Source organism: Muntiacus reevesi, chromosome 5, assembly GCF_963930625.1.
Source record: "Muntiacus reevesi chromosome 5, mMunRee1.1, whole genome shotgun sequence".
NCBI classification, from domain to species: Eukaryota; Metazoa; Chordata; class Mammalia; order Artiodactyla; family Cervidae; genus Muntiacus; species Muntiacus reevesi.
The window spans coordinates 48,023,838-48,047,204 of record NC_089253.1 but is presented as its reverse complement, the minus strand read 5'-3'; the positions used below and the strand labels follow the sequence as shown (position 1 = coordinate 48,047,204).

The 23,367-nt window shown below is 65.9% G+C and overlaps 1 protein-coding gene across 1 annotated transcript; it reads right to left on the bottom strand.

Moving 5' to 3' along the window:
- Positions 1 to 1,600: 1,600 nt before the first annotated feature.
- On the bottom strand, positions 1,601 to 20,436 carry CHID1 (chitinase domain containing 1). Its single transcript, XM_065938054.1, has 13 exons — positions 20,288 to 20,436; positions 16,586 to 16,739; positions 15,927 to 16,076; positions 15,548 to 15,680; positions 14,877 to 14,921; positions 14,060 to 14,166; positions 13,723 to 13,784; positions 11,277 to 11,369; positions 7,979 to 8,080; positions 7,309 to 7,464; positions 2,109 to 2,189; positions 1,902 to 1,944; positions 1,601 to 1,794 (listed from the first exon to the last, which is right to left on the bottom strand). Exons 2-13 carry the CDS (start codon positions 16,694 to 16,696, stop codon positions 1,696 to 1,698), a joined length of 1,182 nt encoding a protein of 393 aa, XP_065794126.1. The 5' UTR covers positions 16,697 to 16,739; positions 20,288 to 20,436; the 3' UTR covers positions 1,601 to 1,695.
- Between the last annotated feature and the right edge of the window lie 2,931 nt (positions 20,437 to 23,367).

Here is a 23,367-nt window from a genome sequence, read left to right as displayed (position 1 = left end):
GCTGTCACAGGGCCCAGACTGGGGAAACGGCTGAAGTGCCCAGAGGCACTCCCGGGCGCAGAGGCCAGGGGGAACCCCTCCTGGGCACCCAACCCTCCCCCCGGCCAAGGCAGGTTGCTGGGCCTCCATCCCCTCCCCCAGCGCCCGCAGGCCCACCCTGCCGGCCACCCCCTCATGTCCCTTCGGTGCAGCATACCTTCCCTGAGGACCCCTGGGCGGCCACTGACCACCGCACAGCTCAGACCACAGGGCGCCTGGCCCCTCCTGGCTCCCGGCCGCCCACCCCCGTCCTATCCCATCCCTGTGTCCCCCCGTCCTCCGTGGAAGCCCCCAGAACAGCGGAGATGGTCAGAAGTAACCGCAGATACACACCCACAACATCTCTAGGCGCCAGAGGAAACCAGTGGGAGTGAGAACAGTCCGGCCAAACTCCCCCAGCCCCGCCGGCGCCCTCTGCCCTGTTCCCGTGGCCCCGCTCGTGCCTCCGTCCACCTCTGCCTGAGGCCCCTGCTTGGCGGGCTCTGCCATCCCTGTGTCTCGTGGAGGACTTGCAGGCCCATGACTGTTTCCCCTCTGCTCCGCAGGGCACGTGGGGCCCTTGTCTCCAGGGCCCCCTCTCCCCTGTGGATGCCCCCAAGGGTCTGGCCCCAGGACCCCCTTCCCAGCTCCCCGTGCCCTTTGCTGGTTCCCCCATCTTCCAACCCAGACCAAGGAGCCTTCTGCTTGGCGTCGGATCACCCCCTGGCTCCATATCGACATGCTGACCACACGGACCCTGTGGCAAGTCTGCCCCTCCCGGCCCAGCCCTCACCCTCCCAGCCCGAGCCTACAGCTTGCCCTGGGGGTCCTGGCAGGCGGGGGCGTCGGACCCACCGTCCCAAGAGCCTGCCTGCACCTACTGACCTGAAGCAGCCAGTCTAGAATCTTCTGTGTGACCCACACCGTGAGCTGCTGGGCTCCTCCTCAGGACAGCTTGTGAGGAGGGTCCAGCTGGGCCACAACCCCGAGGATGGGACCCACCCTCTTAGAACCCCCCAGCCAGGCCCCCCAGAGCTGCGCCTGTGCTCATGGCCAGCAGCGCCATCACAGAGGGAGCCCTCTGCATGGAGCCGGTGGGCCCACCAACAGCAGGGCCGGGGCAGCTGTCCTTCGACTCCCAGCAACAGCAGCTCCTCCCAACACGCCCTCCTGGTAGAGCAGCCATAGCCGGCGGGCAGCGGCCCACAGTAAGCTGTCAGTGACCGCAGCCCATGCCCTGCCCTGGGGGGCCTGCCTCTCTGAGCCCCGGTGTCCGCCACGCCTTTGCCATATGGGGCCCACCAGGCTCCTGGGCGGGAGGCCGGTCCCACTGCACGGCCCTGGGGTGACGCAGCGCCTGGGGTTGCCCTGGAGCCTCTGAACCCTCAGGGACTGTAGGCCACCGCCACCTGTGCGGTGGGGACAGTGGGCCCTGCTTCAACAGCCAGCGGAGGGCATGCAGCCAAGGCCGGGCGGGAGGGTCTGCATCCTTAGCTTCCCCCTGGTCCTGTTAGGACCCCCTGCCCCAGGTTACTGCCCTGAGGGGCCTGGGTCCCCGGCCTGCTTGGTCCCCGCAGAGGCCGCAGCACACACAGCTCCGGAAATGGAAGTCTGTATTTCACACGTCAGTCCCTCTGTCTCTTGGAAAAGGGCATGCTGGCTGCATGCAGGTCCGGCCTACAGCAGGTCGTAGAAGTAGTCCAGGCCCTGGCCGAGCTCCCAGATGGACAGCCCCACGCCCAGCTCCTGGGCCAGCTCCAGCCGCACCTGCAAGGACTGAGGCGGAGGGAGTATCGGCCTGGCTGCACTGGCCCTGAGGCCCACCTGCCCGCTGCCACCTCGCCAAGGGCCGCCGCCACCCGCAGCCCCAGTCCTGCACGCACCTTCAGCGTCGGATAGAAAACGACGTGCCTCCCGCCGCGGCTTCTGCAAGAGAGCAGACCCTTGGTCCGCCGCAGCCTCCGCCCCTCCTGGCCCCGCCCCGCCAGCCCAGGGCGCAGGTCTGTGCCCCTCCTTGGCCAGGCGGGCCTCAGGGCAGAGGCCGGGCCCGTGCCCACGGGACCCCAGCCCAGGCCCTCTCCGACACTCACTTCTTGTACTCGAAGAAGTGCTCTGCAGCCTGGCTGTCCCACACCACCTGGGGCCGGTGGTCCTTCAGCATCTGGATGTACCTGGGGGAGACGGGCTGTGGGTGTGGGGCCCTACCCTGCCCACCCAGAAGGGTGGGGGCGGCCTTTGCCATCACAGCAGGTCCAGGCTAACCGGGGCAGCATGTCGACCCCCAGTGGTCCGTGGAATGCCAGCGACACAGGCGGGGTGGGAGGGCCACGTGGGGTGGCCTGGGCACGATGAATACCAGGAAGCAGGACCACAGGGTGGGCTCTCAAACACCCGGGCCGGGGCTGTGGTTGGGGGGGAACAAGGGTCCCGACAGGCTGCTGAGATGTGGGGGCTGGGACCCCGCCCTGACCCGACAGCACCATGGGCGGAACGAGGCTCTGCAATCTGGGCACAGCACCGGCCAGGAGGCACAGACGGTGCTCCTGGGCCCCACCCGCTGGGGACATACGAGCAAGCCCTGGGAGCAGCCTCGGCTCCGCGTGCCCTCGCCCCCTTTCCAGGGAAACACCAGTGTCCGAGCCCTCTGGGGACCCAGGCTATCCTCCCTGCCTCCCCGCTGGGGACGCAGCTGCCCCAGGCCTGCGGTGGGCCCACCTCACTGCCAAAAGGCGCAGGTTTCAGACCTGCCCCCAACACACACGGCAGACGAGCTGGTTTCCAGGGCACTGTGTGGCCGGGACAGTGGGGCCTGCAGCCCGCACGGCATCTCCCTGGCCAGCAGCCGGCACCCAGACAGGCTGAGGGGGGAGGCGCGGCCGGCCCGCCCCCGAGCCCAGGGTGGCGCTGTGTGCTTTGGGCTGGACCACTGACACCAGTGGGGTGCTGGGGGGCAGGGCTGGACAGAGCAGTGGGGAATCCATGGTGGAGGACGTGGGGCTCCCCACAGGGTCTGGGCTAGGACCCACGACCCCCCAACACCAGCTCCAATTGTCCAAAATGATGGCATCATGCTTAACCACTGCCATGCTCCTGGAATCACAAGGATCACTTGCCGCCTTGGAGCCATCTGCCCTGGGGCTAAGGTGATCTGGGACGTGGGGTGGGGTGGACATTTCTGAGCCCCCAAGTCCTGTCCTGGGTCGGGCAGACGCTGCTCAGCAGCTGGCTCCAGGCCCTGGGGTTTCGGGAGCCCTGGCCACGCACTCCTCACGGGGGGCTGCCTACTGGAGCAGGTGGGCTGTGGGGGCAGCTGAGGCTGCTCTCTGTTGGGGTCAGTTCCTCATCCCAGAGGCTAAGGCTGGGCAGTGCCAGGGCTGGGGCCACTCAGGACCCCACGCTCACTGGGGTGGGAGGTGGAGAGGCAGGGAGTGAGCGCCCTGGGTGGGGACAGCTGAGCAGACCACTGTGGAGTGAGAGCAGGACCACAGGGGTGGCCCAGGCGGAGGGGCTGTGGTGGGCGGCAGGGGTGAATGAGCGAAAGGCAAAGACGGGGCTGCGCGGTCCCTGAGCTAAAACGGAAGGCCTCGGCCATCGGCCACCTGACCTGTCTCAGAAACGTCCCGCCGAGGCAAGTCACAGATGGACCCCATCCCAGGCCAGTGGCCTCAGGGGCCGGGGGGGCCGTCGAGACGTTGCAGAAACAGAGGTGGCCATACAGCCTGACGAGGTTCTGAATGTTGAGTCAGGCGCTTTGCCACAGCAGAACTTACAGGGTGTGAATGACACCTCCCCACTCAAAAAAATTTGTCAGCCTTCGGGAAGAAGGGTTCAGGGAACAGCAAAGAGAATCATAGAGCAGAGGGCAGGCAGAAGGGGGCTGTCAGGGCGACGGGGAGACCAGCCTGGGGTGGGATTCCCGCCCCCCACTGGGGCCTGGGCGCCTTGCGCTCTCTGCCGTGGTCCCTGCAGGACTGAGGGCCCCTGGGGGAGACACGGCTGGTGCTGCAACCCACATAGGACCCACCCCGGAGGGCGCCGCCTCCGAGCTGCTGAGAACCTGGCTGGGCGTGTGGAAGGCGCAGGGTCCTCTGCTGCAGGCCCACATGGGGGAGTCCGGTGGGCACCGCCACAGGCGATGCGAGGAGGCACCCCTTCCCCCATCTCAGCTCCCAGGACCCACAGGCAGTTTACACGGAAGACCTCACGTCACCCACAGGCAGCAGGAGCCCCGTGGGACCCCTGGAGCATCCCCCAGGGGGAGACCTGGCAGGGATGCGACGAGTGGTCAAAGGTGCACAGGGAGGCCCCGGGCACAAAGTGAGGGCAGGAGGCTCGGGAGCCCAGGGGGGACCGCGAGGCCCAGGGGTCAGCGGAGGAGAGGGTCTCAGCGGAGGAGAGGGTCTCAGCGGAGATGGGCCAGACCCAGAGCCGCAGGAGCTGCTAGCCCCGTCCAAGGCGGCGTGAGACCCGGTCAGGAGGGCCGCACGGGCAGCCTCCCCAAGCCCTGTGGCCTCGACCCCGTGCCCCCTGGCCCATGAGTGGTGGGGGAGTATTGCCGGGCATAGCCCGGCCCTGGGCCTGTCTGGCTGTGTTCTGCCAGGGCTGGCTCTCACAGAGGTCCTGGCGGCCCCTGAGCAGAGGCAGCAAGCCCAGTTTGGATGCTGCAGGGGAGTGTGGGCCCATTTGGCCTGGGGGCTTCAGGGGGCTGGCCGGGCACCCTGACCACCAGGGCAGTGCGGCAGCCTCCCAGAGCGGGGGTCAGCAACCACGGTGACCCCCTGGATCAGCACCCAGGCCTGTGGGGGTCGTGAGTCTGCACGTGGGGTGACCGGCCTCCCGAGGCTGTTTCACGGCCACTGCGACACTCAAGGTCAGGGAGCGGTGAGGCCGTGGGGCGATGGGACCTCCTAGTCACCCGGGCTGGAGAGCAGAGGCAGCGGCCAGTACATCCAGAGAGTGCAGACCGCCATGAGACCCCTCCCACTCCCCAGTGGGCAGAGCCGGCCTCCCGCCCCTGCTGGAGGCCCCAGCTGTGTGAGGAGCAGATGGGAAGGCGCTGATCCCCTGCTGTCCCTGGAGGGGCCTGGGGACACCTGCTACACACGGCCAGGTCAGCGCCAGGGAGGCTGAGCCGGGAGGGTGGGTGGCCCGGGGACAGGCCGGCCTGGGCTGCTGTCAGGAGGGCAGCAGGGCGCCGTGGCCCCAGGCTCACTGCCCCCACACCTGCTGGTTGCCCGCTCAGGGCTCCCAGGGGTGTCCAGTGAGAGGCGCGTCCTGGTGGGCTGTGACTCCGGGGCCCTGGGCCTGTGAATACACCCACTCCCTGCAGAGGCAGCACCCCCTCCCCCAGACAGGCCTCCATCTGGGGCCTCGCTGAACTCTCCCATCTGGCACCCCAGACGCGCCTGAGGGGGGCTACTCCCTGCCCCGCAGAGGCTCTGCCCCTGTCCCCAGAGCCCCCAAGCCTGAGAATGTTGGGGATGGTCTGGAAGCGATCGGCTGTGGGCAGAGGGTGTCAGGGCAACCCGGGCCAGCGCCTGCCCAAGGCTCCCCCAGGGCAGAGGCAGCATACGCCCCAGGGCCCTGGGAGGAGGCGGCAGCGGGCACGGTCACCAGGCCGAGGGAGGGGCTCTCGGATGGGCTCTGCTGGGCCTCCAGCAGCCGAGGGGGGAGGAGTGGAGCCCCGAGCCCGCTGAGGCCTTGAGAGGAGGGGCCTTGGCGAGATTTCCCAGCAGCCCCCGCCCATGGCCCCTCAGAGACCCATATAAGCCCTCAGAACAGTGGTCACCCCACCTCGACCTCCTCCAGCCTCTCCCCAGTGTAAGCACCCGGGGCAGGACCCAAGTGGGCGCCTGGAGGTCTAGGGAAGCAGGCGACACCCTCTGGGGCCCGTGCCCTCTGGGGTGGTTCCTGGCACGCCCCTGGGCCCGGGAACCCTCTGCCCCGCCCCCACAGGCCGCACTCCCTGTTCTGCCTCCAGGCACGGTGGGGGACCCCTCAGCTGGGTGACCTCAGCAAGCCCAGGGCAGAGCCTTCCTGTCCAGCTTCCCCCCACGGCGCTCCCCGAGCAGGTGGAGGCCCTCCCGGGCCTTAGCCCAGACGACCCCGGGGACTCGCCCAGGTGTGGCACCCCGCCGGGTGGGCGGCTGCCGAACAGCCTCCTGGAGCTCCCGAAGCCAGCCAAGGGCCAACCCAGCGGCCTGTCCCTCCGGAGGGCAGCCCTGAGGGAGCACAGCACGGGCGGGGCGAGGCCAGCGGGCAAGCGGCCGGTGCTCAGGCGCTGGGCCGCGTGCTGTGTCCCCACGGCCAGCAGGCCTGCAGGTGACCCTGCCCACGGGGGGCAGCAGTGGGCACACACACTCAGATCACTGGCCTCAGGACCGTCCCCGCTCACGGGACAGCTCACAGCGTTCAGGGGTCGTGGCAGCTCACAGCGTGAGGACAGGGGGCTGAGATTGCGCGGCTGGGTGAAACGCGCGTGTGGCCCGAGCAGAGGCCCCCGGAGAGCCGCTCGGCGACACAGAGGGGACAGGGCTGGCCTGCCCGGCAGCCTCCACACACACACTTGGTGTCCCAGACAAAACCCCAGACGAGAGCTACTGGGATACGCGGGAGGGAGAGACCCCGAGTAGGACACGACCAGGAAATGGTGTGTGGGCTTGGAGACAGCAAGGAAAACTGAGCCAGAGAAAACAGAAACAGAGCCCCCCGAGACAAAGTGAGGGCCGCCGGGCAGGGGCAAAAGAGACCACCTGACACACGAGTGTCGTGGGCCCGGAAGGGGAGGAGAGAAAGAGAGAGCTGAGAAGCTGACTACCATCTTCCCAAACACGATAAAAAGGACAAGCCCCAAGGTTTAAAAAGCGCAGGGAAAACCAGGTGCAAAGAACGTGAACAAATCTCCGTGAAGGCGCGTGGCTGTCGCAGGGCAGTGGGGCTGGGCGGGGACCACAGTGGAGACCACGTGGGGGGAGCAGGTCGTGGGATGAAGCGCCCAGGCTGCCTGCGCAGCAGCAGCCTCAGAGCCCAGCACAGACAGTTGACACCGAGCAGGGGCGCGGCCTCGCGGCCGGGAACACCAAGGGCTGCTCCGGGCCACAGCAGAGGACGCCGGGGTGGCAGGCCACCTGTGCCGTGTCGGGGACACTCCCGCTGACACAGGGCCAGAGGGGGTGCCGGGATGGCACCCTGCAGACAGCCAGCCTGAGATCAGACCCTGTCTGGCCTCCCCACCACAGTCCCTCACCTCCCGGAACAAGGGTGTCGCGGGAGACGGGGCCGCCGGCTCACCTGGCCCCGATGATGGGCTCGCGGGCGTCCTTGGAGGCCGAGTAGTCCATGCCGTAGAAGTTGAGCCCCAGCAGGATCTTGCTCCGCCACTTGGACTTGGGGTCCAGGACCTGGACGCAGGCTCGCACCCAGGGCAGCGGTGCGTTGGGGCCAGCCCTGCAGGGTTGGAGAGGAGTGGGCTTCAGCACCGGGTGCCCGGGTTGCAGCAGGAGTCCACGCACACCGCGGCAAGGACAGCAGCAGACAAGACGGCCACGCTGGACCTGGGCCGGGTGTCTACTTCGCCCAGGACCCTCAGGCAGCAGAGCGCTCAGCGGAGGCCCGGGGCAGCAGCGTGACCCCCGACACAGGAGCACGGTCTCCTGGGCGTGGAGGTGGACCCAGTACCCGGGGAGGCGTGGATGCACACCCTGGGACGGCATTCCCATGGGGCGGCCAGCTGCCCCAAGTCACCCCAAAACAAGAAGGTTGCCTGACACAAGGCCGACTGTGGGCTTTGGGAGAAAAGACTGGGCCCTTGGTGATTCTGGAGCTGCGAGCTGACCAAGGGACACAGCCTGAGCAGGCTGGTGGGAGGCGGGACCTCGCCCAGGAATCCAGTGTACAGGCCCGCCGGGGGCTGGGCCCCGTGTGCCGAGCCAGAGCGCGGGGCCCCGGGCGCCCCACTCACGGCTGCGCTGTGGAGTAGTCGTAGGTCATGAGGCTGAAGCCGTCCAGCACGGGCGCCAGCTGCTCAAACTCTGTGCTCGTGAACATGCCCAGCTTGTTGGTCCTGCAAAGAGATGGTGCGGTCACCACGCCCACCTCGTGGTCACAGCCTCTCCCCAGCTGACCTGGGCTCAGCGGAGGACGGGCATGCCGGCCCGGGGCTCCCAGCTCAGGCCCCTTCTGCCCCTGCTCCAGGAAGACACCTCGGTCCCTTTCCCAGAGGTGGGCAGCACTTGGGTGCATGAGGTGGCCTGCAGCTGGGTAGGCCTCCGGTGGAGACCCCCACCTCCTGCCCAGGCCCCAGAGGCCTCTCTCACATGGGCAGGGGCAGCCCAGGCTCGCCTGCTTCCACTCAGCCTCAGGCACGGCGCCCTGCCTCTGGGGGCCTCAGGGGGCCTCAGGTCTGGGCAGGTGGGACACAGCTGACGGCAAGCCTGCCTGTCCCTGGGCGGGGTGCAGGGGACTCTGCGTCCCCCACTGTGTGGGCAGAGAAGACAATCCGTCTTCTCGGCCAGTGCCTCCAATCCCTGGGCAGGGGCGGCCCACCATGTGGACCTCAGCCTCAGTCACTAGTTTCACGGAGTCCAGGCGACCCTAAGACATCCCATCACCAGGCTGCCCCAAGCCCGATGAGCAAAGGCCCCTGCCCCCAGCCTCCGGCTTCAGAGGGAGTGGCCTGGAGGCCTCCCAGAGACACCAGGCTCCTGGGGACTGTGGCCAGCAGCCCCAGAGCCCTAGGGGGCACAGGCGAGAACCCCTGACAGGCGCTGGCTGTGGCCAGGAGCATGGGACGCAGCTGGGAACCAGACGCGTCCACTGGGCGGTGATGGCCGCAGGCTGGGACCATGCTCCAGACCACCCTGCTCAGCTGGGAGACGCCGGGCAGCGTGGACCCCACACCGGCCCCCAGCGTTTCAGGCCACGCTCCCTGCTCCATCCCGGACCCGACAACCACCCGACACCGTGAAGCCACAACCCCCGGGGCAAAACGCAGCCTACTGGGCTGGACACTCCAGCCCCACCCCGGACCAGTCCTCTCCAGGCCGAGCATCCCCAGGACGAGCGCAGACCATGCACCTCCCTGGCCTTGCCACTGAGGGCAGGCGGGGCATCCCCCGGCCCACAGACACTGCCCGCAGAATTGTCTCCACGGTGGCCCAGCAGGCAAGAGGTTGGCCTGCTGTCGGCTCCCACCACTGCCCGCCACGGGCCCGCCCCAGAGTCTCCTGCCTGCAGCTGCCCTATGTGGTCAGAGCAGAACCGCGCCTGCAGGTCCGGCCATCCCCACCCGTCAGCAAGGGCCCCTCCCCTCTGGCTGGACCTCTGCTGCCTGCACCCACTGTGTGTCCAGGGGTGACCCCTGCCCACGGCCCCGCTGAGCCTCCACAGTTTGGCCCCAGGCCACCCCTGGAGCTCAGGAGATGTTAACAGGGGTCAGCCTGGGCAGGGGTGTCCCTTCTGGGGAAGGACCCCCACCCACCCCCTTCCTGTGGTGACCCTAAACCCCAGGGGTAGCTGGAGGACAGCTGGGTGCAGCACCCATCAAGGGGGACACCCGCCCATGAGGATGCGAGCTCGCTGCGGGGAAGGTCCTGGGAAGGAAGTCGCTCCACCGTGCCTGAGGTCAGCTCATTCCCGGGGTCCGGGAGCTTGATTCTCAGAAGAAACAGCCTAAGGGGCTGAGGCGAAGACTGACTCAGGGCCCTTCTAGAGCAAGGATGACGCAAAGCTCTAAATAAACCTGTTGACTGGCGCTGGACCATCAGTCGGGGCCACGCTGTGACATCGGGAGCAGGGCTCAGGTCAGGATGGTCACCCGTGCCAACAGACCCCAAAGGGGGGGGGGGGGGACACAGGCCACGGCAGCAGAAGGCTGCCACGCAGACACCCTCCTGGGCTGCTGTTCCCACGGGCAGCAGTGCCGCCTCTATGAAGAGACTGACGCGGCAGAAAAACCAAGAAATTTGCTTACAGCTCACTAGTTCCTCCGCTGGGCTGCTGTCCAGAAGTGCGGGTGGAGAAGGACAAAACCAACGAGACAAACCCTGGCCACAGGGGCCTCTGCAGGAAGGGAGGCTCGCTCACCAGCACGAGGCTGCAGCTGGACTCTGCCCCTAAGACGCGGCCGGGGCCAGCAGAGGCAGCCATGCCCAGGACCCCGCCATCAGCCTGGGCCACACGGCCCACGGCCCCGCCCCTGATCTCCCTCTCACTGACCCCGAGGGCGCGTCCCCCCCGGTCACTGCCGAGGGAGGGGGCCCGGGAGCTCAGGTCAGAGGCCTGGGCAGAGAGGGTGCTGGCTGGAAAGCTGCTCCCCACCCCGTCCCGAGCCCACCGCCCTCGGAGCCAGGCCTAGGGGTCAGCCCCCCCAGGGGTGTCAGGCCTGCTCACCCTCCCTCACACCCTCCAGCACACGGGGGTCTGCCCTGCACACCTGTCAGCATGAGGGGCCTGCAAGGGGCCAGTCTCACCTGCGACCTGGGCCCTCCCTGGGCTGGAGGAGCTCCACCAATGGCCCTGACGGCCAATCACAAACGTCAACTGGGGCTCCGCCTGTCCCGACCCACCCCAACTGACAGACACCAGAGATCCTGGAAACAGATGCTGCACCTGCAGCTGAGCCCACGGACCACGCGTGCATCCACTGCCCCAGCCCTCCAGACCAGGGCCCCCACCCCAGGAGGTCCACTGGCCCCTCACACATGTATGTTCCACGCACGAGCACACACTCAGAAGTGTGAGAGGTGACACCCGAGGCCGAGGTCCTCCCGCGGGCTGGGGGCGTCAGGCACAGGACGGCAGCCGCCCGGGGCTGCTGGGGCGGCCTCTTCTGTGTGAGGCCAGACAGAAGGGTCCAGAGGCCACCCGCCCCATCCCGCTCACTGGCCCGAACTCTGCAGTGAGCTGATGACTGGCCCCCCTGGGCCCCCGCCACCCCTTGGCTCAGCCCCTCAGGACCCCACCCGGGCCTCTTCCGTGCTGGGCGTGGGCTGGATGGTGGTCAGGCCATGGTGCTGACAGCCGGCACCGGGTCCAGCTCCCTGCCACGGGGCTGGGGTGGCAGGAAGCAACCAGGCTGAGCAGCAGGAGGCTTGGCCTGAGGCAGTCTGGGCCCTGAGTTGCGGACCTGCGAGGACGTGCAAAGCCCACTGAGGCATCCCATGTGCTGATGGGGTCCCCCCAACACGGGCAGTGGCCAGCGTGGCCGGGCCGGGTGGGGGCCAGAAAGGGCCTCCCGTGCAAGCAGGCACAGCACTTACCCCGGGGCGACGGCTGGCGGGATGACCAGGAAAGCCAGCAGCCGGGCCTGGTGCAGCGCCTCAGCCATGTGGGTGAGCAGGTGAACGAGGCCCCTGCAGAGGAGCGGAGGATGGGTCACCCTCCACCCAACCCGGCCTGCACAGCCCCCGACCCCCGAACCACAGGGGGTGGAGCAGAGAGGGGCCGTCACCTCTGGACCCTCCTGGATAGCAGCCGGGCAGAGATGAGGAAGGAGCCCGTGACCCTGGGGTGCTGCGGGCAGGGTGCCCCACACCCAGGGCGCGGGGGCAGCTCCACTGACGGGGCCTTGTGCTGGGGCCCTGCCCTCCCGCCCAGGGAGGCAGCCTCGACTGCCTGCCCCCTCATGCAGTCACCCCCACCCCAAGCAGTCGCCTACACACAGCTCCGCCTTCCTCAGCCCCAGGAGGGCAGTAAGGACAGTCAGCGGCGACTGCTCCACCAGGCGTGCCTGGACCCAAGGAGAAGCATCTCTGTCCGTGGGCAGCAGGCTACCAGGTGAGGGACAGAAAGGCAGACAGCCCACGGCTCCTCTGGTCACGAAGGGTGCGGGACGTGGCGGCATCTCAGGTCTGGTGGGCAGCGTCCCCGGGGAACGCCTGTCTGGAGGCGCCAGCCCCGGGACCGTTGGCCGCGCGTGGACTGTGGAGCGGCTGGTTCAGCCCCCCAAGGGCTGCCCTGCCGGGAACATAGATCTTGGGCCAACTCCGTGCTGGGTCCACTCTGGCCTGGCCCTACACTGCCTGGGAGGCTGTGGGCCCAGTGACTGACCCAGGTCCTCCCCCACAGTCCCTCAGGAACCACCTCGGTCTGCAGCAGAGGCAGCGCGGGCAGGTGAGGGGCCATGCGCCCTCAGCCCCTCTCAGCTCAAGCCACTTTGCACAACCCAAGGCGGCGCGGGGCACAGCTGCAGCCCACCCTGCGGAGGCGGGCACGGGGCGGCCTCTGAGTCTCGCGGGGCCCACCCTCAGCTGGGGGACCCCAGGGCCAAGGAGACGCCACTCCGGCTGTGGCTGTGGGCTCAGGGATGCCCCCGGGGGACACATGGGCTGCAGAACCCAGGTCGGCCCCTCCCTGAGGCCGGGAGTTGGCACACCGCCCGTGCCCTTGGCACCCGTCACCATCAGTGCCTGCTCGGCTTTGGGGACCACCCAGGGGGCTGAGTCTCTGAGAAGGGGAGGTGCTCTCCTGGCCCAGGGCCAGCGCCTGCCTGGCGGGCTCTGCTGGAACAAAGTCCCCAGGGCTTCCCGGGGCCGCCAGCCCACTGGCCTGCCGGCATGAACGCAGGAGACAGGCTTCTTGCCACAGCCAGGCAGCCCCCACTCGCTACTCCACAGGAGGCTGTCCTGGGAGGGGCCTGGGGACCTGCTGCCCAGGGCTGGGACAAGGAGTATCGCCTTCATCACACACCCAGGGAGCCGGGTCCAAAACCATCTGCCGGGCTGGCTGGCCCGCACCCTGCCCCTGCCCCGCTGGGAGCCCCGGCTCGTCCTGCCGCGTGCCTGCTGTGCACACCCTCCTGAGCCGCCCGGAAGAGGCCATCTCCCCCCGCCCCCTCAGGCGTCCTCGGCAGGACCGCCACGCAGCAGGGGCCAAGGCAGAGCCCGGGGGGCGCAGGGATCATCTCTTAACCCAGAGCCACCAGAGGGGCCGCCAGAGTGCAGCGGGGGGTCAGCTCCCGACACGGGCCTCGTTCTCCACCCGTCCTCCTGCTCAACTGCGGATCTCGGGGCGCCCCCAGCGCACAAGTGCACGGGGGGAGCCTCCTAGAAGCACCCACAGTGGGGGAGTGCGGTATGAGCACAGAGAAGCAGGAACCACAGCCGTGCCGGCATCTGGGCTGCCCCCACTCCCAGGCAGGCAGCGGAGTCTCCCCACCCCCAGGCAGAGCCCGGCAGGCCAGGCTCCAGGCGTGGCCTCCTTGGCCTTGGGTGGGTGTCCTGGAGCCCCGCACGGCCCTCGAGAAAACCCTCCTGCTGCACTAAGAGGCCTGAGGATGCTGCCTCTGGGCAGGCGGAGAGCAGCCCGCAGCTGCGGGAGGGATGGAGGGAGCCCTGCCCGTGGCCCCCAAGCCGGCTGAGGCAGGGTCGAGGATGGATGGCAGGCCCTTCTCCCAGCGGAGCCCATGGCCATTTGCCACAGGCGCCTTGGTCCTGCTGGGCCACCTCCTCGCCAAGTCCCCTGAAGGCCCTATTGGGCCAGCCTCATCGGTGCTCAGCCGGCCACCAGCCCGCAGCCGCTCCCAGGCTTCCTGGAGCTGCTCTCTGACCTCGGGGTTCCACCCCGGCCCCGGCATAGGCTGTGGGAAGACGGCCCTCCCCCCAAACGAGGTCCCTCCACGTCTGGCCTCAGCCTCGTCCCGACCCCCGCGGCCAGGAAGGACCTGGTGCACGCCCCGCGCCCCGCACGCCACCTAGGCCCACTCACACATGCTTTTGGACCAGCAGCTGGTTCCAGACCTCCACCACCAGGCCGTCGAAGTGCTGGCCCTGGAAGGACAGGGGCAGGCGGGCAGGGCTCCAGGAGGAGGGGTTCCTGCCTGCGGCAGGCAAAGCCAGCCCTGGCTTCCCCCTCCCAACTGCGGGCCCTGGCAGAGAAGCTGCAGCTCTTGGCCCCGGCCACTCGCGTGCCTCCCCAAATACCCCCTGGGGCCCTGAAGGGCTCTCTGCCCTGCAGCCTGGCAGCAGCCTGGGTGACACGCCCCCCGGGAGGGCAGCCCCTGCACCCGAGACACACGTGGTCAGGAGGGAGCCCCGGGCATCACCTTGGCCACCTGGACAACAGTCCTGCTGAGCTCTTCAATCTCATCCTCGCTGTCCAGGACGCTCTGAAAGTCCTCGTACGTCCAGTCCTCGAACCGGAGACGGGGCACTGGGGGCAGACGCGCAGACCGTGACCCTCCTTGCCGGCCTGTGGCCTCCAGAGCAGAATGACCACCGCCAGTAGCCGGGTGGGCCCCCCGCTGCCACATGGCCTGGGGAGGGAGGGGCACGGGCGGGGCGGGGGACGCAGACGCTGGCCCTTTCCTCGCTTCACCCACCAAGTCCCTGAGTGCCCAGACCCCAGCTCGCCCGGCTCCTTGTTGCCCGGCTCTCACTGGACTGTCCCCCACCAGCTCCCTGTGAAACGAGCTGCAGGTCCTCTCCCAGCCCCGGCCCCCCCAGGCCCCAGTGTACTTGGCAATGCGTCCCTCCCTCGCCGGCCATGAGCTCTAGAATGGGCAGGGCAGGGTGAGTGTCACGCATGGGCATGGTCCCCAGGAGAGCTCCATGAACCCTCAAGGGTGAATGGAGAGGTGGGAGGGAAAGACCACAGGGGAGGGGCTGGCCTTGCTGGGCTGAGCAAGGCGGGCAGCAGGGCCACTGGGGTCCGGCTGGACCGAGGCCATGAATGCTGGGCTGGGGCGGCCTCGCTTCTGATCCGTCAGAAGAGGGACCAACACGCTAGGCAGCGTGGCCTGGGTGAGCAGGCAGGTGTGAGGACCCTGGGTCCCTCCCCTACCCAGCGCGCTCCAGGACCTCCACCTGCTGGGTGGGGCCTAAGGGCCCACAGCCCTGACCCCCGGGGCCCACTGGACTCACCTATGCGCAGGCCCTTGGCTTGTTTCCGGACTGCCCGCACCCACCCTGTGGGACGTGGAGAGGACGGTCAGCGTGGGGGCACAGCCCCTGCCCCTGCCCCCTGACCTGACCTCCTCCAGGAGGAGGGGCTGTGGGCCCAGCGCAGGAGCACGGGAGGGAGGCAGCTGGGGAGTCTGGGGTCCTGCGCCCCCCCTCCCCCCCGAGAGCAGCCAGGGCTGGGGACACGGGGCCGCAGCAGGGCCACCACCCCGAGGGGCCTGGCCCTGCTCTCAGAGCTGAGGGCACCAGAGCAGTCGCTGATGCTGCCCAGCCGTCCTCTGACCCACGGCCCCCAGAGTCAGGGAACCCCGCTTCTGGCCAACACGTCCTCTCTCTGAAAACAGAGAGAGAAACACCCAAGCAAACTCAGGTGCAAAACATGGCTGTCAGGACAGCCAGACCCTCGCCTCCTCCATAGATCCTCCCCGGGACACCGTGGACAAACCGCTGATGGAAAACAGGGATGCGGGTGAATGCCAGGCAGGCATGACACTCAAGTACTCTCACATGCAGACTCGCTCGTCTTTACACACACACACACACACACACACACACACACACACACACACACACACTCACATTCACTCTCCCAGACCCCCAGGATGGGCATAGACAAGCGATGGCATCAGAACCTTGGTCTACATCGTCCAGGCCCGTGACCTCGAACATCTCGCGGCCATGCCTCCTCAGCTGCAGCCACACGGGAGCGACATGGGTGAACTTGCCCCCGAAGATCTTGGCGACATCATAGCCGTGTCGGTTCCACTGGCAGAGAGGGGAGAACGAGTGAGCCTGCTGGCAGCGGGGGCCAGAGGGCACGACCACCTCCAGAGGGGGCTCCGCAGGGCCGCCCGCCTCGTGCGCAGCAGGACTCTGCCACGACCCTGGTCCCTCTGCTGGGAGGCATCACTTCTACCGCTCCCTCGGTGAGAGGGCCCAGGGAGGTGAGGATGCAGACCCGAGCAGCCACCCTGCCCTCAGGGTCCGCCATCCACCCCCAGCCCGGCCTACCGGCGTGACGTAGCCCAGGACGTCCCCAGTGAAGTGCTTCTTGTGGGCCTTGGCCGAGCAGTAGCTGCGGTGCTCAAGGACGATGTCCTCAGCCCTGAGGTCCGTCACCACCAGACCCCGCTCCTGGGCGGGCTTGCCTGAAACCTGAGTCTGAGATGGGAAGGCAGGGAGGACGTGGTCAGGGCGTGTCCCCAGGCTGAGCCCCGGGGCAGCAGCGTCCTCTCAGTCAGCAGGGACCCTGTCCCAGGACCAGCGCTGCTGACCGAAGCCCGCAGGGCAAGGCCATCAGGCGGGGTGGACAGTCTCTGAAGACTCACCCTGCCTCCCCAGGCCCTCCCAGAAACCTGCACAAAGACACAGCCACACTTGGCAGAGCTCGACTGACTCTCCCCGCGAAGCAGGGAGGAACACAGGGGTCGAGGGAGGGAACCGGGACCACGGGCAGAGCCACAAGCCCAGTGGGGCAGGCCTGCCCTCGGGCCCCAGCACCAGAAGCTGCTCCCTCCAAGGCCGGCCAGCTGGAGCCCCGAGAGGGACGGTGCTGGACTCCCGGAGATGAATCACCCGGCTCGCAGTTGGCTCCCAGGCCCTGGCGCACAGCCCCCAGTGGGCAAGGAGGTACGATGGTCAGCCCTCTGGCAAGTCCCCAGACCACCAACCTTCTCCTGCAGTGTCTTCGAGGCAGCCTTTTTGGCATCTGACTTCGACAGGGTGGCGTGCACAGAGCTGCAGGCCAGGGCAAGCCAGAGCGTGCCGAGGAGTGCCTGCATGCTGAGCGGGTCGCAGCAGGGTCTAACCTCGGGGTCCAGGGGGCTGCAGAGAGACAGAGCCCGTGGAGACCCCGGCAGATGGGTGTTCCCCTTGCCTCCTGGAGCTCTGGTCCTGACGGAGCCCGGGGCCTCCCAGCACTAAGCCGGGCAACGAGCCAGCCCCAACAGCCGGAGTCCAGCGGCCAGCATCGCTGGGCCCCGGCTCCCCCAGACGCCTGAAAGGGCCTTCCCTGCTGCAGGCCAGGAGCCGTCCCACTGCCTCAGGGCTGCCCTAACCACAGCCGGCCAACTGGGCAAAGCTTGGCCTCCACCCTCCACAAGCACAGAGACATTCTAGCTACCAGCTACTGGCTTGAGTGTGTAAAACCACAGAGCCGTGCAGAGGACTAGAAGAAAACATGCCTGTGTAGGCAAACTTGGGGCGAAACTGGACAGAGGGATGCTTTTCCACCTAAATCGGCATCAGCAGAAGCTACTAGCAAAATGTCTACATCATGCTACATAAAAACGTGACCCTTTCACTTAGCAGATAAAAAACCGGTTTAAAGAAGTAAAACACAAAATAGTAAAATACTTGACAACGAACTTCTACTCTGTTTCTATAAATGACATACAAAGACCTCATACAAATTAAGAAAAAAACACTCCCAATAAGAATAGAAAAAAAAAAAATCACTCTGTAAAATGCAGAAAAAACGTGAAGAAGTGTAACACACAGAAACACCCCAAAACACAAACCCCTCACAACACACAGACCCCCTCAAGCCCCAAAAAGAGCATCTCGGCTCTTGGCTTCACCAGCAACCAAAGAAACGGACGCTGAGATGAAACAGCATTACCACCCCCACTACCTCCTCGCCTCCCCGCTGTGAGGATTATCAGGATGACACCACCTCAAGGACCGTGGCAGCTTCACCCTCAGAGCTGTTCTTGGGAATCCAAGTTCAGGTGACAACCTGGTCACAGATACTGTGCTTTCCGACCGGTGTTTCCTTTTTTTCTTTTATAAAATTCCACTTTGGGGGACTTATTGTCTACATGGGAAACGCTCGAAGACACTCACTGCAGCTGTTCAAACCCCACACTCCCAGACGCTGGCATCCTGAGGGCACCGCGGTGCTCACAACCCCCCAGTACAAATGTCACAACGTGCACACGCAAAGCATGATCGTGTCTTTATTGAATCTCTCAGACGAGTGCGCCCACAGCAAGGAGGGAAGATGACGCTAAGTATATGTGCAGGCTGCCTGGTGTCCAGTCGCTCTCTTTCCCTGGGCTTCCCCACTGGACTCTCATCCCACCAGCACCACCACCCCGCCTCCGCCTCTACCTCCTTCTCTCTGGGGACAGCTGGGCAACACGCAGGGCCGGGCCATGTGCACTCTTGTTGAGGTTTTGAGACAGTCGGTGTCAGAGCCTGTCGGGTCAACAGTGTCTCAGTCCTGGCAGCACGTCCCCTCTCAGCCTGACCAAGGTCCAGCTGGTCCAGAGGAGACCCCACAGGCAACTCAGGCCCTTGCCCATTGGGCAGACACCCCTGGGGACACCAGAGCCCTGGCCAGGCAGGGTGTGCCCTGGTGGGAGACGGCAGAGCCAGGCCTGTGGCACGCCCGGGGACTCCACCACCACGACCTCCTGGCCCGGAGCTCACTCCCCTCACCCCTGCAAACCTCCCTCTTAGCCTACAGTCCTGCACAGACAGCACACACCCGGTCTAGGCTGTCACTGCCTGGGACCTTCAGGACCGGGCCTGGGTCGGGGAATCCAGGAGCCTCCCTCATCCCACTGCCCCCAGACAGAGCAGCACCTCCGGCTGATCAGGTGCTCTTGAGGGGGGTGGGGAAGGATATGGAGACTTAGGCCTGATTTGCCAACCTCTGCCCCCTCCCGGCCATAAGATCCATCCAGGACGGCAGCCTCTGCCACCCAGGTCCAACACTGGCCCCTTGCCACCATGGCCAGGGGCTTGGGCTCCTCCTCGGCCTCAGCCTGGCAGTGGGGGCATGCAGCCCAGAACCATCTGGTGCTCCCTTGGTGGGGCTGAGACTGTGACTGCTGAGCTGTAAGGGGCCAAGCATGCAGGGCATCTCATTTTCAGCCCTGGCCCCCTCAGGCCTTTCACAACTGTGGGTTCCTCCCTGGCCCCAGGGTGGAGGTCAGGGCCCCCAAGGATGGAGCAGGAAGAGAAATCAAGCAGGACCTGGTTCCCTAGGAACCACTCAGCCGTCACCTGGAGGCACATTCTGTGGCCCTTCCCAGCCTCTGCCCATGGCCAGGTGGTCTGCCTACTGCCCTGCCTGCGTTGAGACCCCTCTGCCCACCATCTGCCTGCCCTGTGACCTGTGCTTTCACACCATGGGAAAGAAGAAAGAGGAAAGGATGGAAGTGGGGCTGATCTGGAGGAAGGAAGATGGGCCCTGGTGGCTTTTGCAGCCGGTGCAGGGGCAACAGAAGCAGGCCAGGCGCGAGTGGGCCGGCAAGGCCACAGACCCCTGCAACCCTGAGCCTGCTGGGCCAGCTCTGGCGTGCGCGCCACAACACTGGGGGAAGCACTGAGATCCCGGCTGCTCACATGTGCAGGGCTGCTCTCCAGAGGCGTGGAACTTTCCAGATGGACTGCCTCACTGGGTAGTGGGGACATGTTGGCTGTGATGTGAGGGTGTTCGAGCCCAGCAAGGTGAGGTGTCCCTGGGCGCTCTGTCAGTGCGTCTGAGAGTCAACTCTTCCATCACACTCTCCACAGAGCTTAGCACACACATGAGCGTCCCAAGTGTGCATGTGTCTTGAGTGCACAGCCATAAAACAGCTGATCCGTGCTAACTCTGCTCTGGGATGCACTCTCACGTTCTCCGTTTCCTTAAGAAACTAGTTTTAATCCAGTCAACTTGTCTCGATCAGCGATGTGCAGTTTGAGAGATGCTGATCGCTGCGCACTGAGTGACCAACACCCACATCCGGCGGGACCCAGAGCCGACTGTCCCGTGAACAGAACGGTTTCGTTCCCACATCAAGTAGTGTCCATCAGATTCTCGCCGGTGGGCACGAATTTTGGGGCCAACTGTGTTCCTGCGGGGAGGGCCGAGGGTGCTCTTAGAAATGGATGCAGAGGAAGAGCAGAAGCCCAGCCCTGGCGGAGGGACACTTGCGACTCTGGGGTGCCGGCCACACGGCGGGTAGCAGGTACCGTCGAGTTCCCTCGGCGAAGACAGAGGAAGCCCAAGACAGCCTGCTGGGCGCAGCGGGAGAGGGCGACACTAGCTCGCCGGGGCCCGGGCCCGCCGCCCCGGCCTCTGGCCTCGGATCTCGGCGGCGCCCTCCAGCGTGAAAAGGCCGCCGCGTCCCAGGGCTGCGGCGGAGGCCGAGAGACAGCTGGCCGAGTCCCGGTTCGAGCCGCCGCCCCGCGTCCGTCACACCCACTCACACACAACCGCTCGCACCGCCTCTCAGCCACACGCGCCGTCACGCCCATTCTCCCTCACGCCGCGCCTCCGGCTTTCACACGCACCGCCCGCAGGCTCGCTCGGCGGAGGAGAACCGAGGCCACGGGGTCGAGGCGCTGACGCCACCCCAGGCCGCCGCGGCGCCGCTCACCTGCATGTCCCGGAGACTCGCCGGCCCCTGGAGTCGGCCCGAAGACCGCGCGAACGCCACCGGAAGTCCCGCCTCTGAACGCCTGAGCGCCGCCGCAAGCGCGCCACGCCAGCTTCCGGGCCGCCGCCGCGCAAGGCACGCTGGAGGGGGCGCCGAGCCGAAGAGGGGGCCTAGTGACAGGCCAGAGCGGAACGGGGACGGGCGGGGGTTGGTGGGGAGAGCCAAGGGGAGGAGCCTGGGCTGGCAGGGGCGGGGCATGGGTATAAGGGGCGGAGCGAGCTGGAGGGTCGGGGCCGAGGCGGGGCGGAGCCTGGCGGACTGGGTGGGGCTAACTCTCGAGCTAGGGGAGGCCGAGGGGAGGGCCGGGCGGGACAGCAAAGAGGGCGGGGAGGAAGGGCCCGCGCCGAGCCGGCCGGGTGGAGACGCGAGCGCCGGGAGACCCCGAGGGCTGTCGCGCGCGCCGACCGCCTTCTTCCGCTGGCCTCGGGTTCTCCTGGGAACCTAACGCTCGCACTCGAGAGGTGGTCAGAGGTCTGGGCTCCGGCGAGCGCACGTCCGGCGGAGGACCGTCTGCGCGGCGACCACGTGGGTGACCGCTAGGGAGCGCCGTGGGCTCCAGGACCTCTGCCCGGTCAGGCCGGCGGCCAGGAGGACCGCGCAGGCCCGACCTCCCGGCGTTCTCTCCTGGGTGCGGGAATCGCCTCCCCAGACTTTGCTCCCACCTTCTGGTGGCCGCCCCCCAGCCTGGCCCTCCTCTGTCAGCCCCCTTGTCTCCCTGGGTGGGCGCTTCTTACTCAGTCTTTGGTTTTGGTCCTTATCCGGGGGCCCGTGGTGCCCACAGTGCTGTCTGGAGTAGGGACACATGCTCCAGACCTCTGGATAGCCCCTGGACATCGCAAATCCCAGGAATCCTAGAGTCAGCGCTCTCTCTGTCCCTGCCTCTGGGAAGGGCGGCACTTCTCACATGTGGCTCCTACAGAGCTGGAACCCTCCAGAGGCTAACAGTAACCGCCCCCCCCACCCCTAATCTCAGCTCCCAGCTAGGCGAGTCAGTGCACCTCTGAAACAGACTGCACACATAGTCACAAGCAGTTTTGGTGCTGAAGCATTTGACACCTGATACAATTTGGCGGACCCCCGCCATCCAGAGTTGTTCACAGCACAGTTTCCTGCAGAAAACCACACAGCCCATCCCTGCTGGGCCAGTCCTGACACCAGCCCCATGGCTGTTTCCCCATTTCTGCTGTTCAAGAGGCTTCTCCCTGAACTGAACTTTGTTCTCTTTCTTCCTACTCAGATTTCCTTCTTTCTCTTCCTCCTATTCCTGCCAGCTGACCCCCACAGTCTTTCCAGGGGATGGGGGCTGGTGAGTGTGCTAAGGTATGTCACATACCAACCGTCAAGTGTCAGGCTTAAGAGAATCTCAGCCAAATGTTAAGATTTACAGATTAAGTGAAATCTGAACACATTGGGTCGTTCATGTTTCTGGAAGATTTGCAACAATTTGGGGTTCACCATTTTAAATATTTAACCTATTGAGTATATGAGTTCTTGAAGTACCTGGTATTTTGTTGTCAATTCAGACAAACTGGAGTACATAAAGGGAAATAAAAGATAAATTAAGTTTGAAATGTTGAAAATGCTTAATTAACTGAGTTTGTAGATGGCAGAGACCCCTTAAAAATGACTATAAAATCCGTTAGGTTTATAAAGGGGATAACAGGGTTTGTAAAATTGAACTTAGCAAGTTAAAAAAATGGAGCTTTGAAATTAGGACATTAATAAAGCGAATCCCAATTATTTAAATTTAATGTAAGTCTGAGTATAACCCTCTTGCTCAGCCCCTAAACTCTCACCCCCAGCACCCATCGCTGGCCCCGTTGCCTAAGGAGCAGCCTGCCCTGTCAGGTCCAGGCTCTGAGTGGCGAACCCAGGTCTGGCCCACCTTGCCCCCCGCCTGCTGCAGAGGACACCAGAGGACACACCAGGGCAGATGCAGGCCCCGTGGAGCAAGAGGGCCTTCAGAGGCCAGCCCTCCTGCCGCCACTGGGCCCTCCCCCCATGTTCTGGGACACTGCAGAGCTAGAGCACCCCACCTCGGGGGCACCTGGCCAGCTGAGGAGCCCGAGTCTAAGGTGGCCTCTCCAGGGTGACCTTGAGGGCATCCTTGACTTACTGTGGGAACCCAATGCGTGTAGATACCCCGAGAGCACCCACACGTGGTTGCCGGTGGTGCCTGGGGGCCGTGGAGCTCCTGGGGCCGGGCTTGTGCCTCCCCTGGGCCGGCCAGTGCCCCCGGGGTGGGGGCGGGGGGGTCCCTGTCCTCGCCGGTAGCCCCGAGGCGCCCTTCACTTGCCGAGCAGCACAGGGTAAGGCGTTCCTGCCGGGCCTCCCGTGACTCGTCCTGTTTTAACGGGGTCACCCGAGGGCAGGGCACAAGCGCTATCACCGATGGTGTCCCGTCACTCCTGGGCCTCAATTCGGGTCTCAGGCCGGAAGGCCAGGAGGAGGGACACACGTCCGGATTTCCTGCCGCCCAGCCCTCCCCTGCTTGTGGATGGAGACATCCTCCCTGGGTGCCGGGATAAGCAAAGTCCAGGGGGAGAAGGGCGAGGGCGTGTCACGTGGGGCGGAAGCTTCCAGATGCGACTCCAAGGCCAGCACAGCAGGCCTTCCGTCCCTGGGCCCGCCCCAGCTCACCTGGCCGGGGCGTCACATACTGACCGGCACGTAGGTGTCCAGTCACCCCAGGGTAGGCTTCTGCGACTGGCAGGGGGCCGGGCACGGGGTTGTGTGCTTGTGGTGTCGCTCCTGGGTTTTAACGCTTCTCGCCACCCCAGGCCCCACATGAAAATACTTACAGCAAGGGTGAGACGGTACGCGAATCCACAAAGCCAAACGGGCAGTCTGTCTTGGGGGCTATAGAGGGGCACCTGGAGTGGTGGACGCTGGCAGGCTGTCCACATCCCGATCTCCAGCCCCTGTGACGCAGGCCTTGTTTGGAAATAGAGTCTTCATGAATGTGAGTAAGAAGCTCAGGACGAGGTCATCTTGGATCTAGGGGGAGACCTCAATTCAAT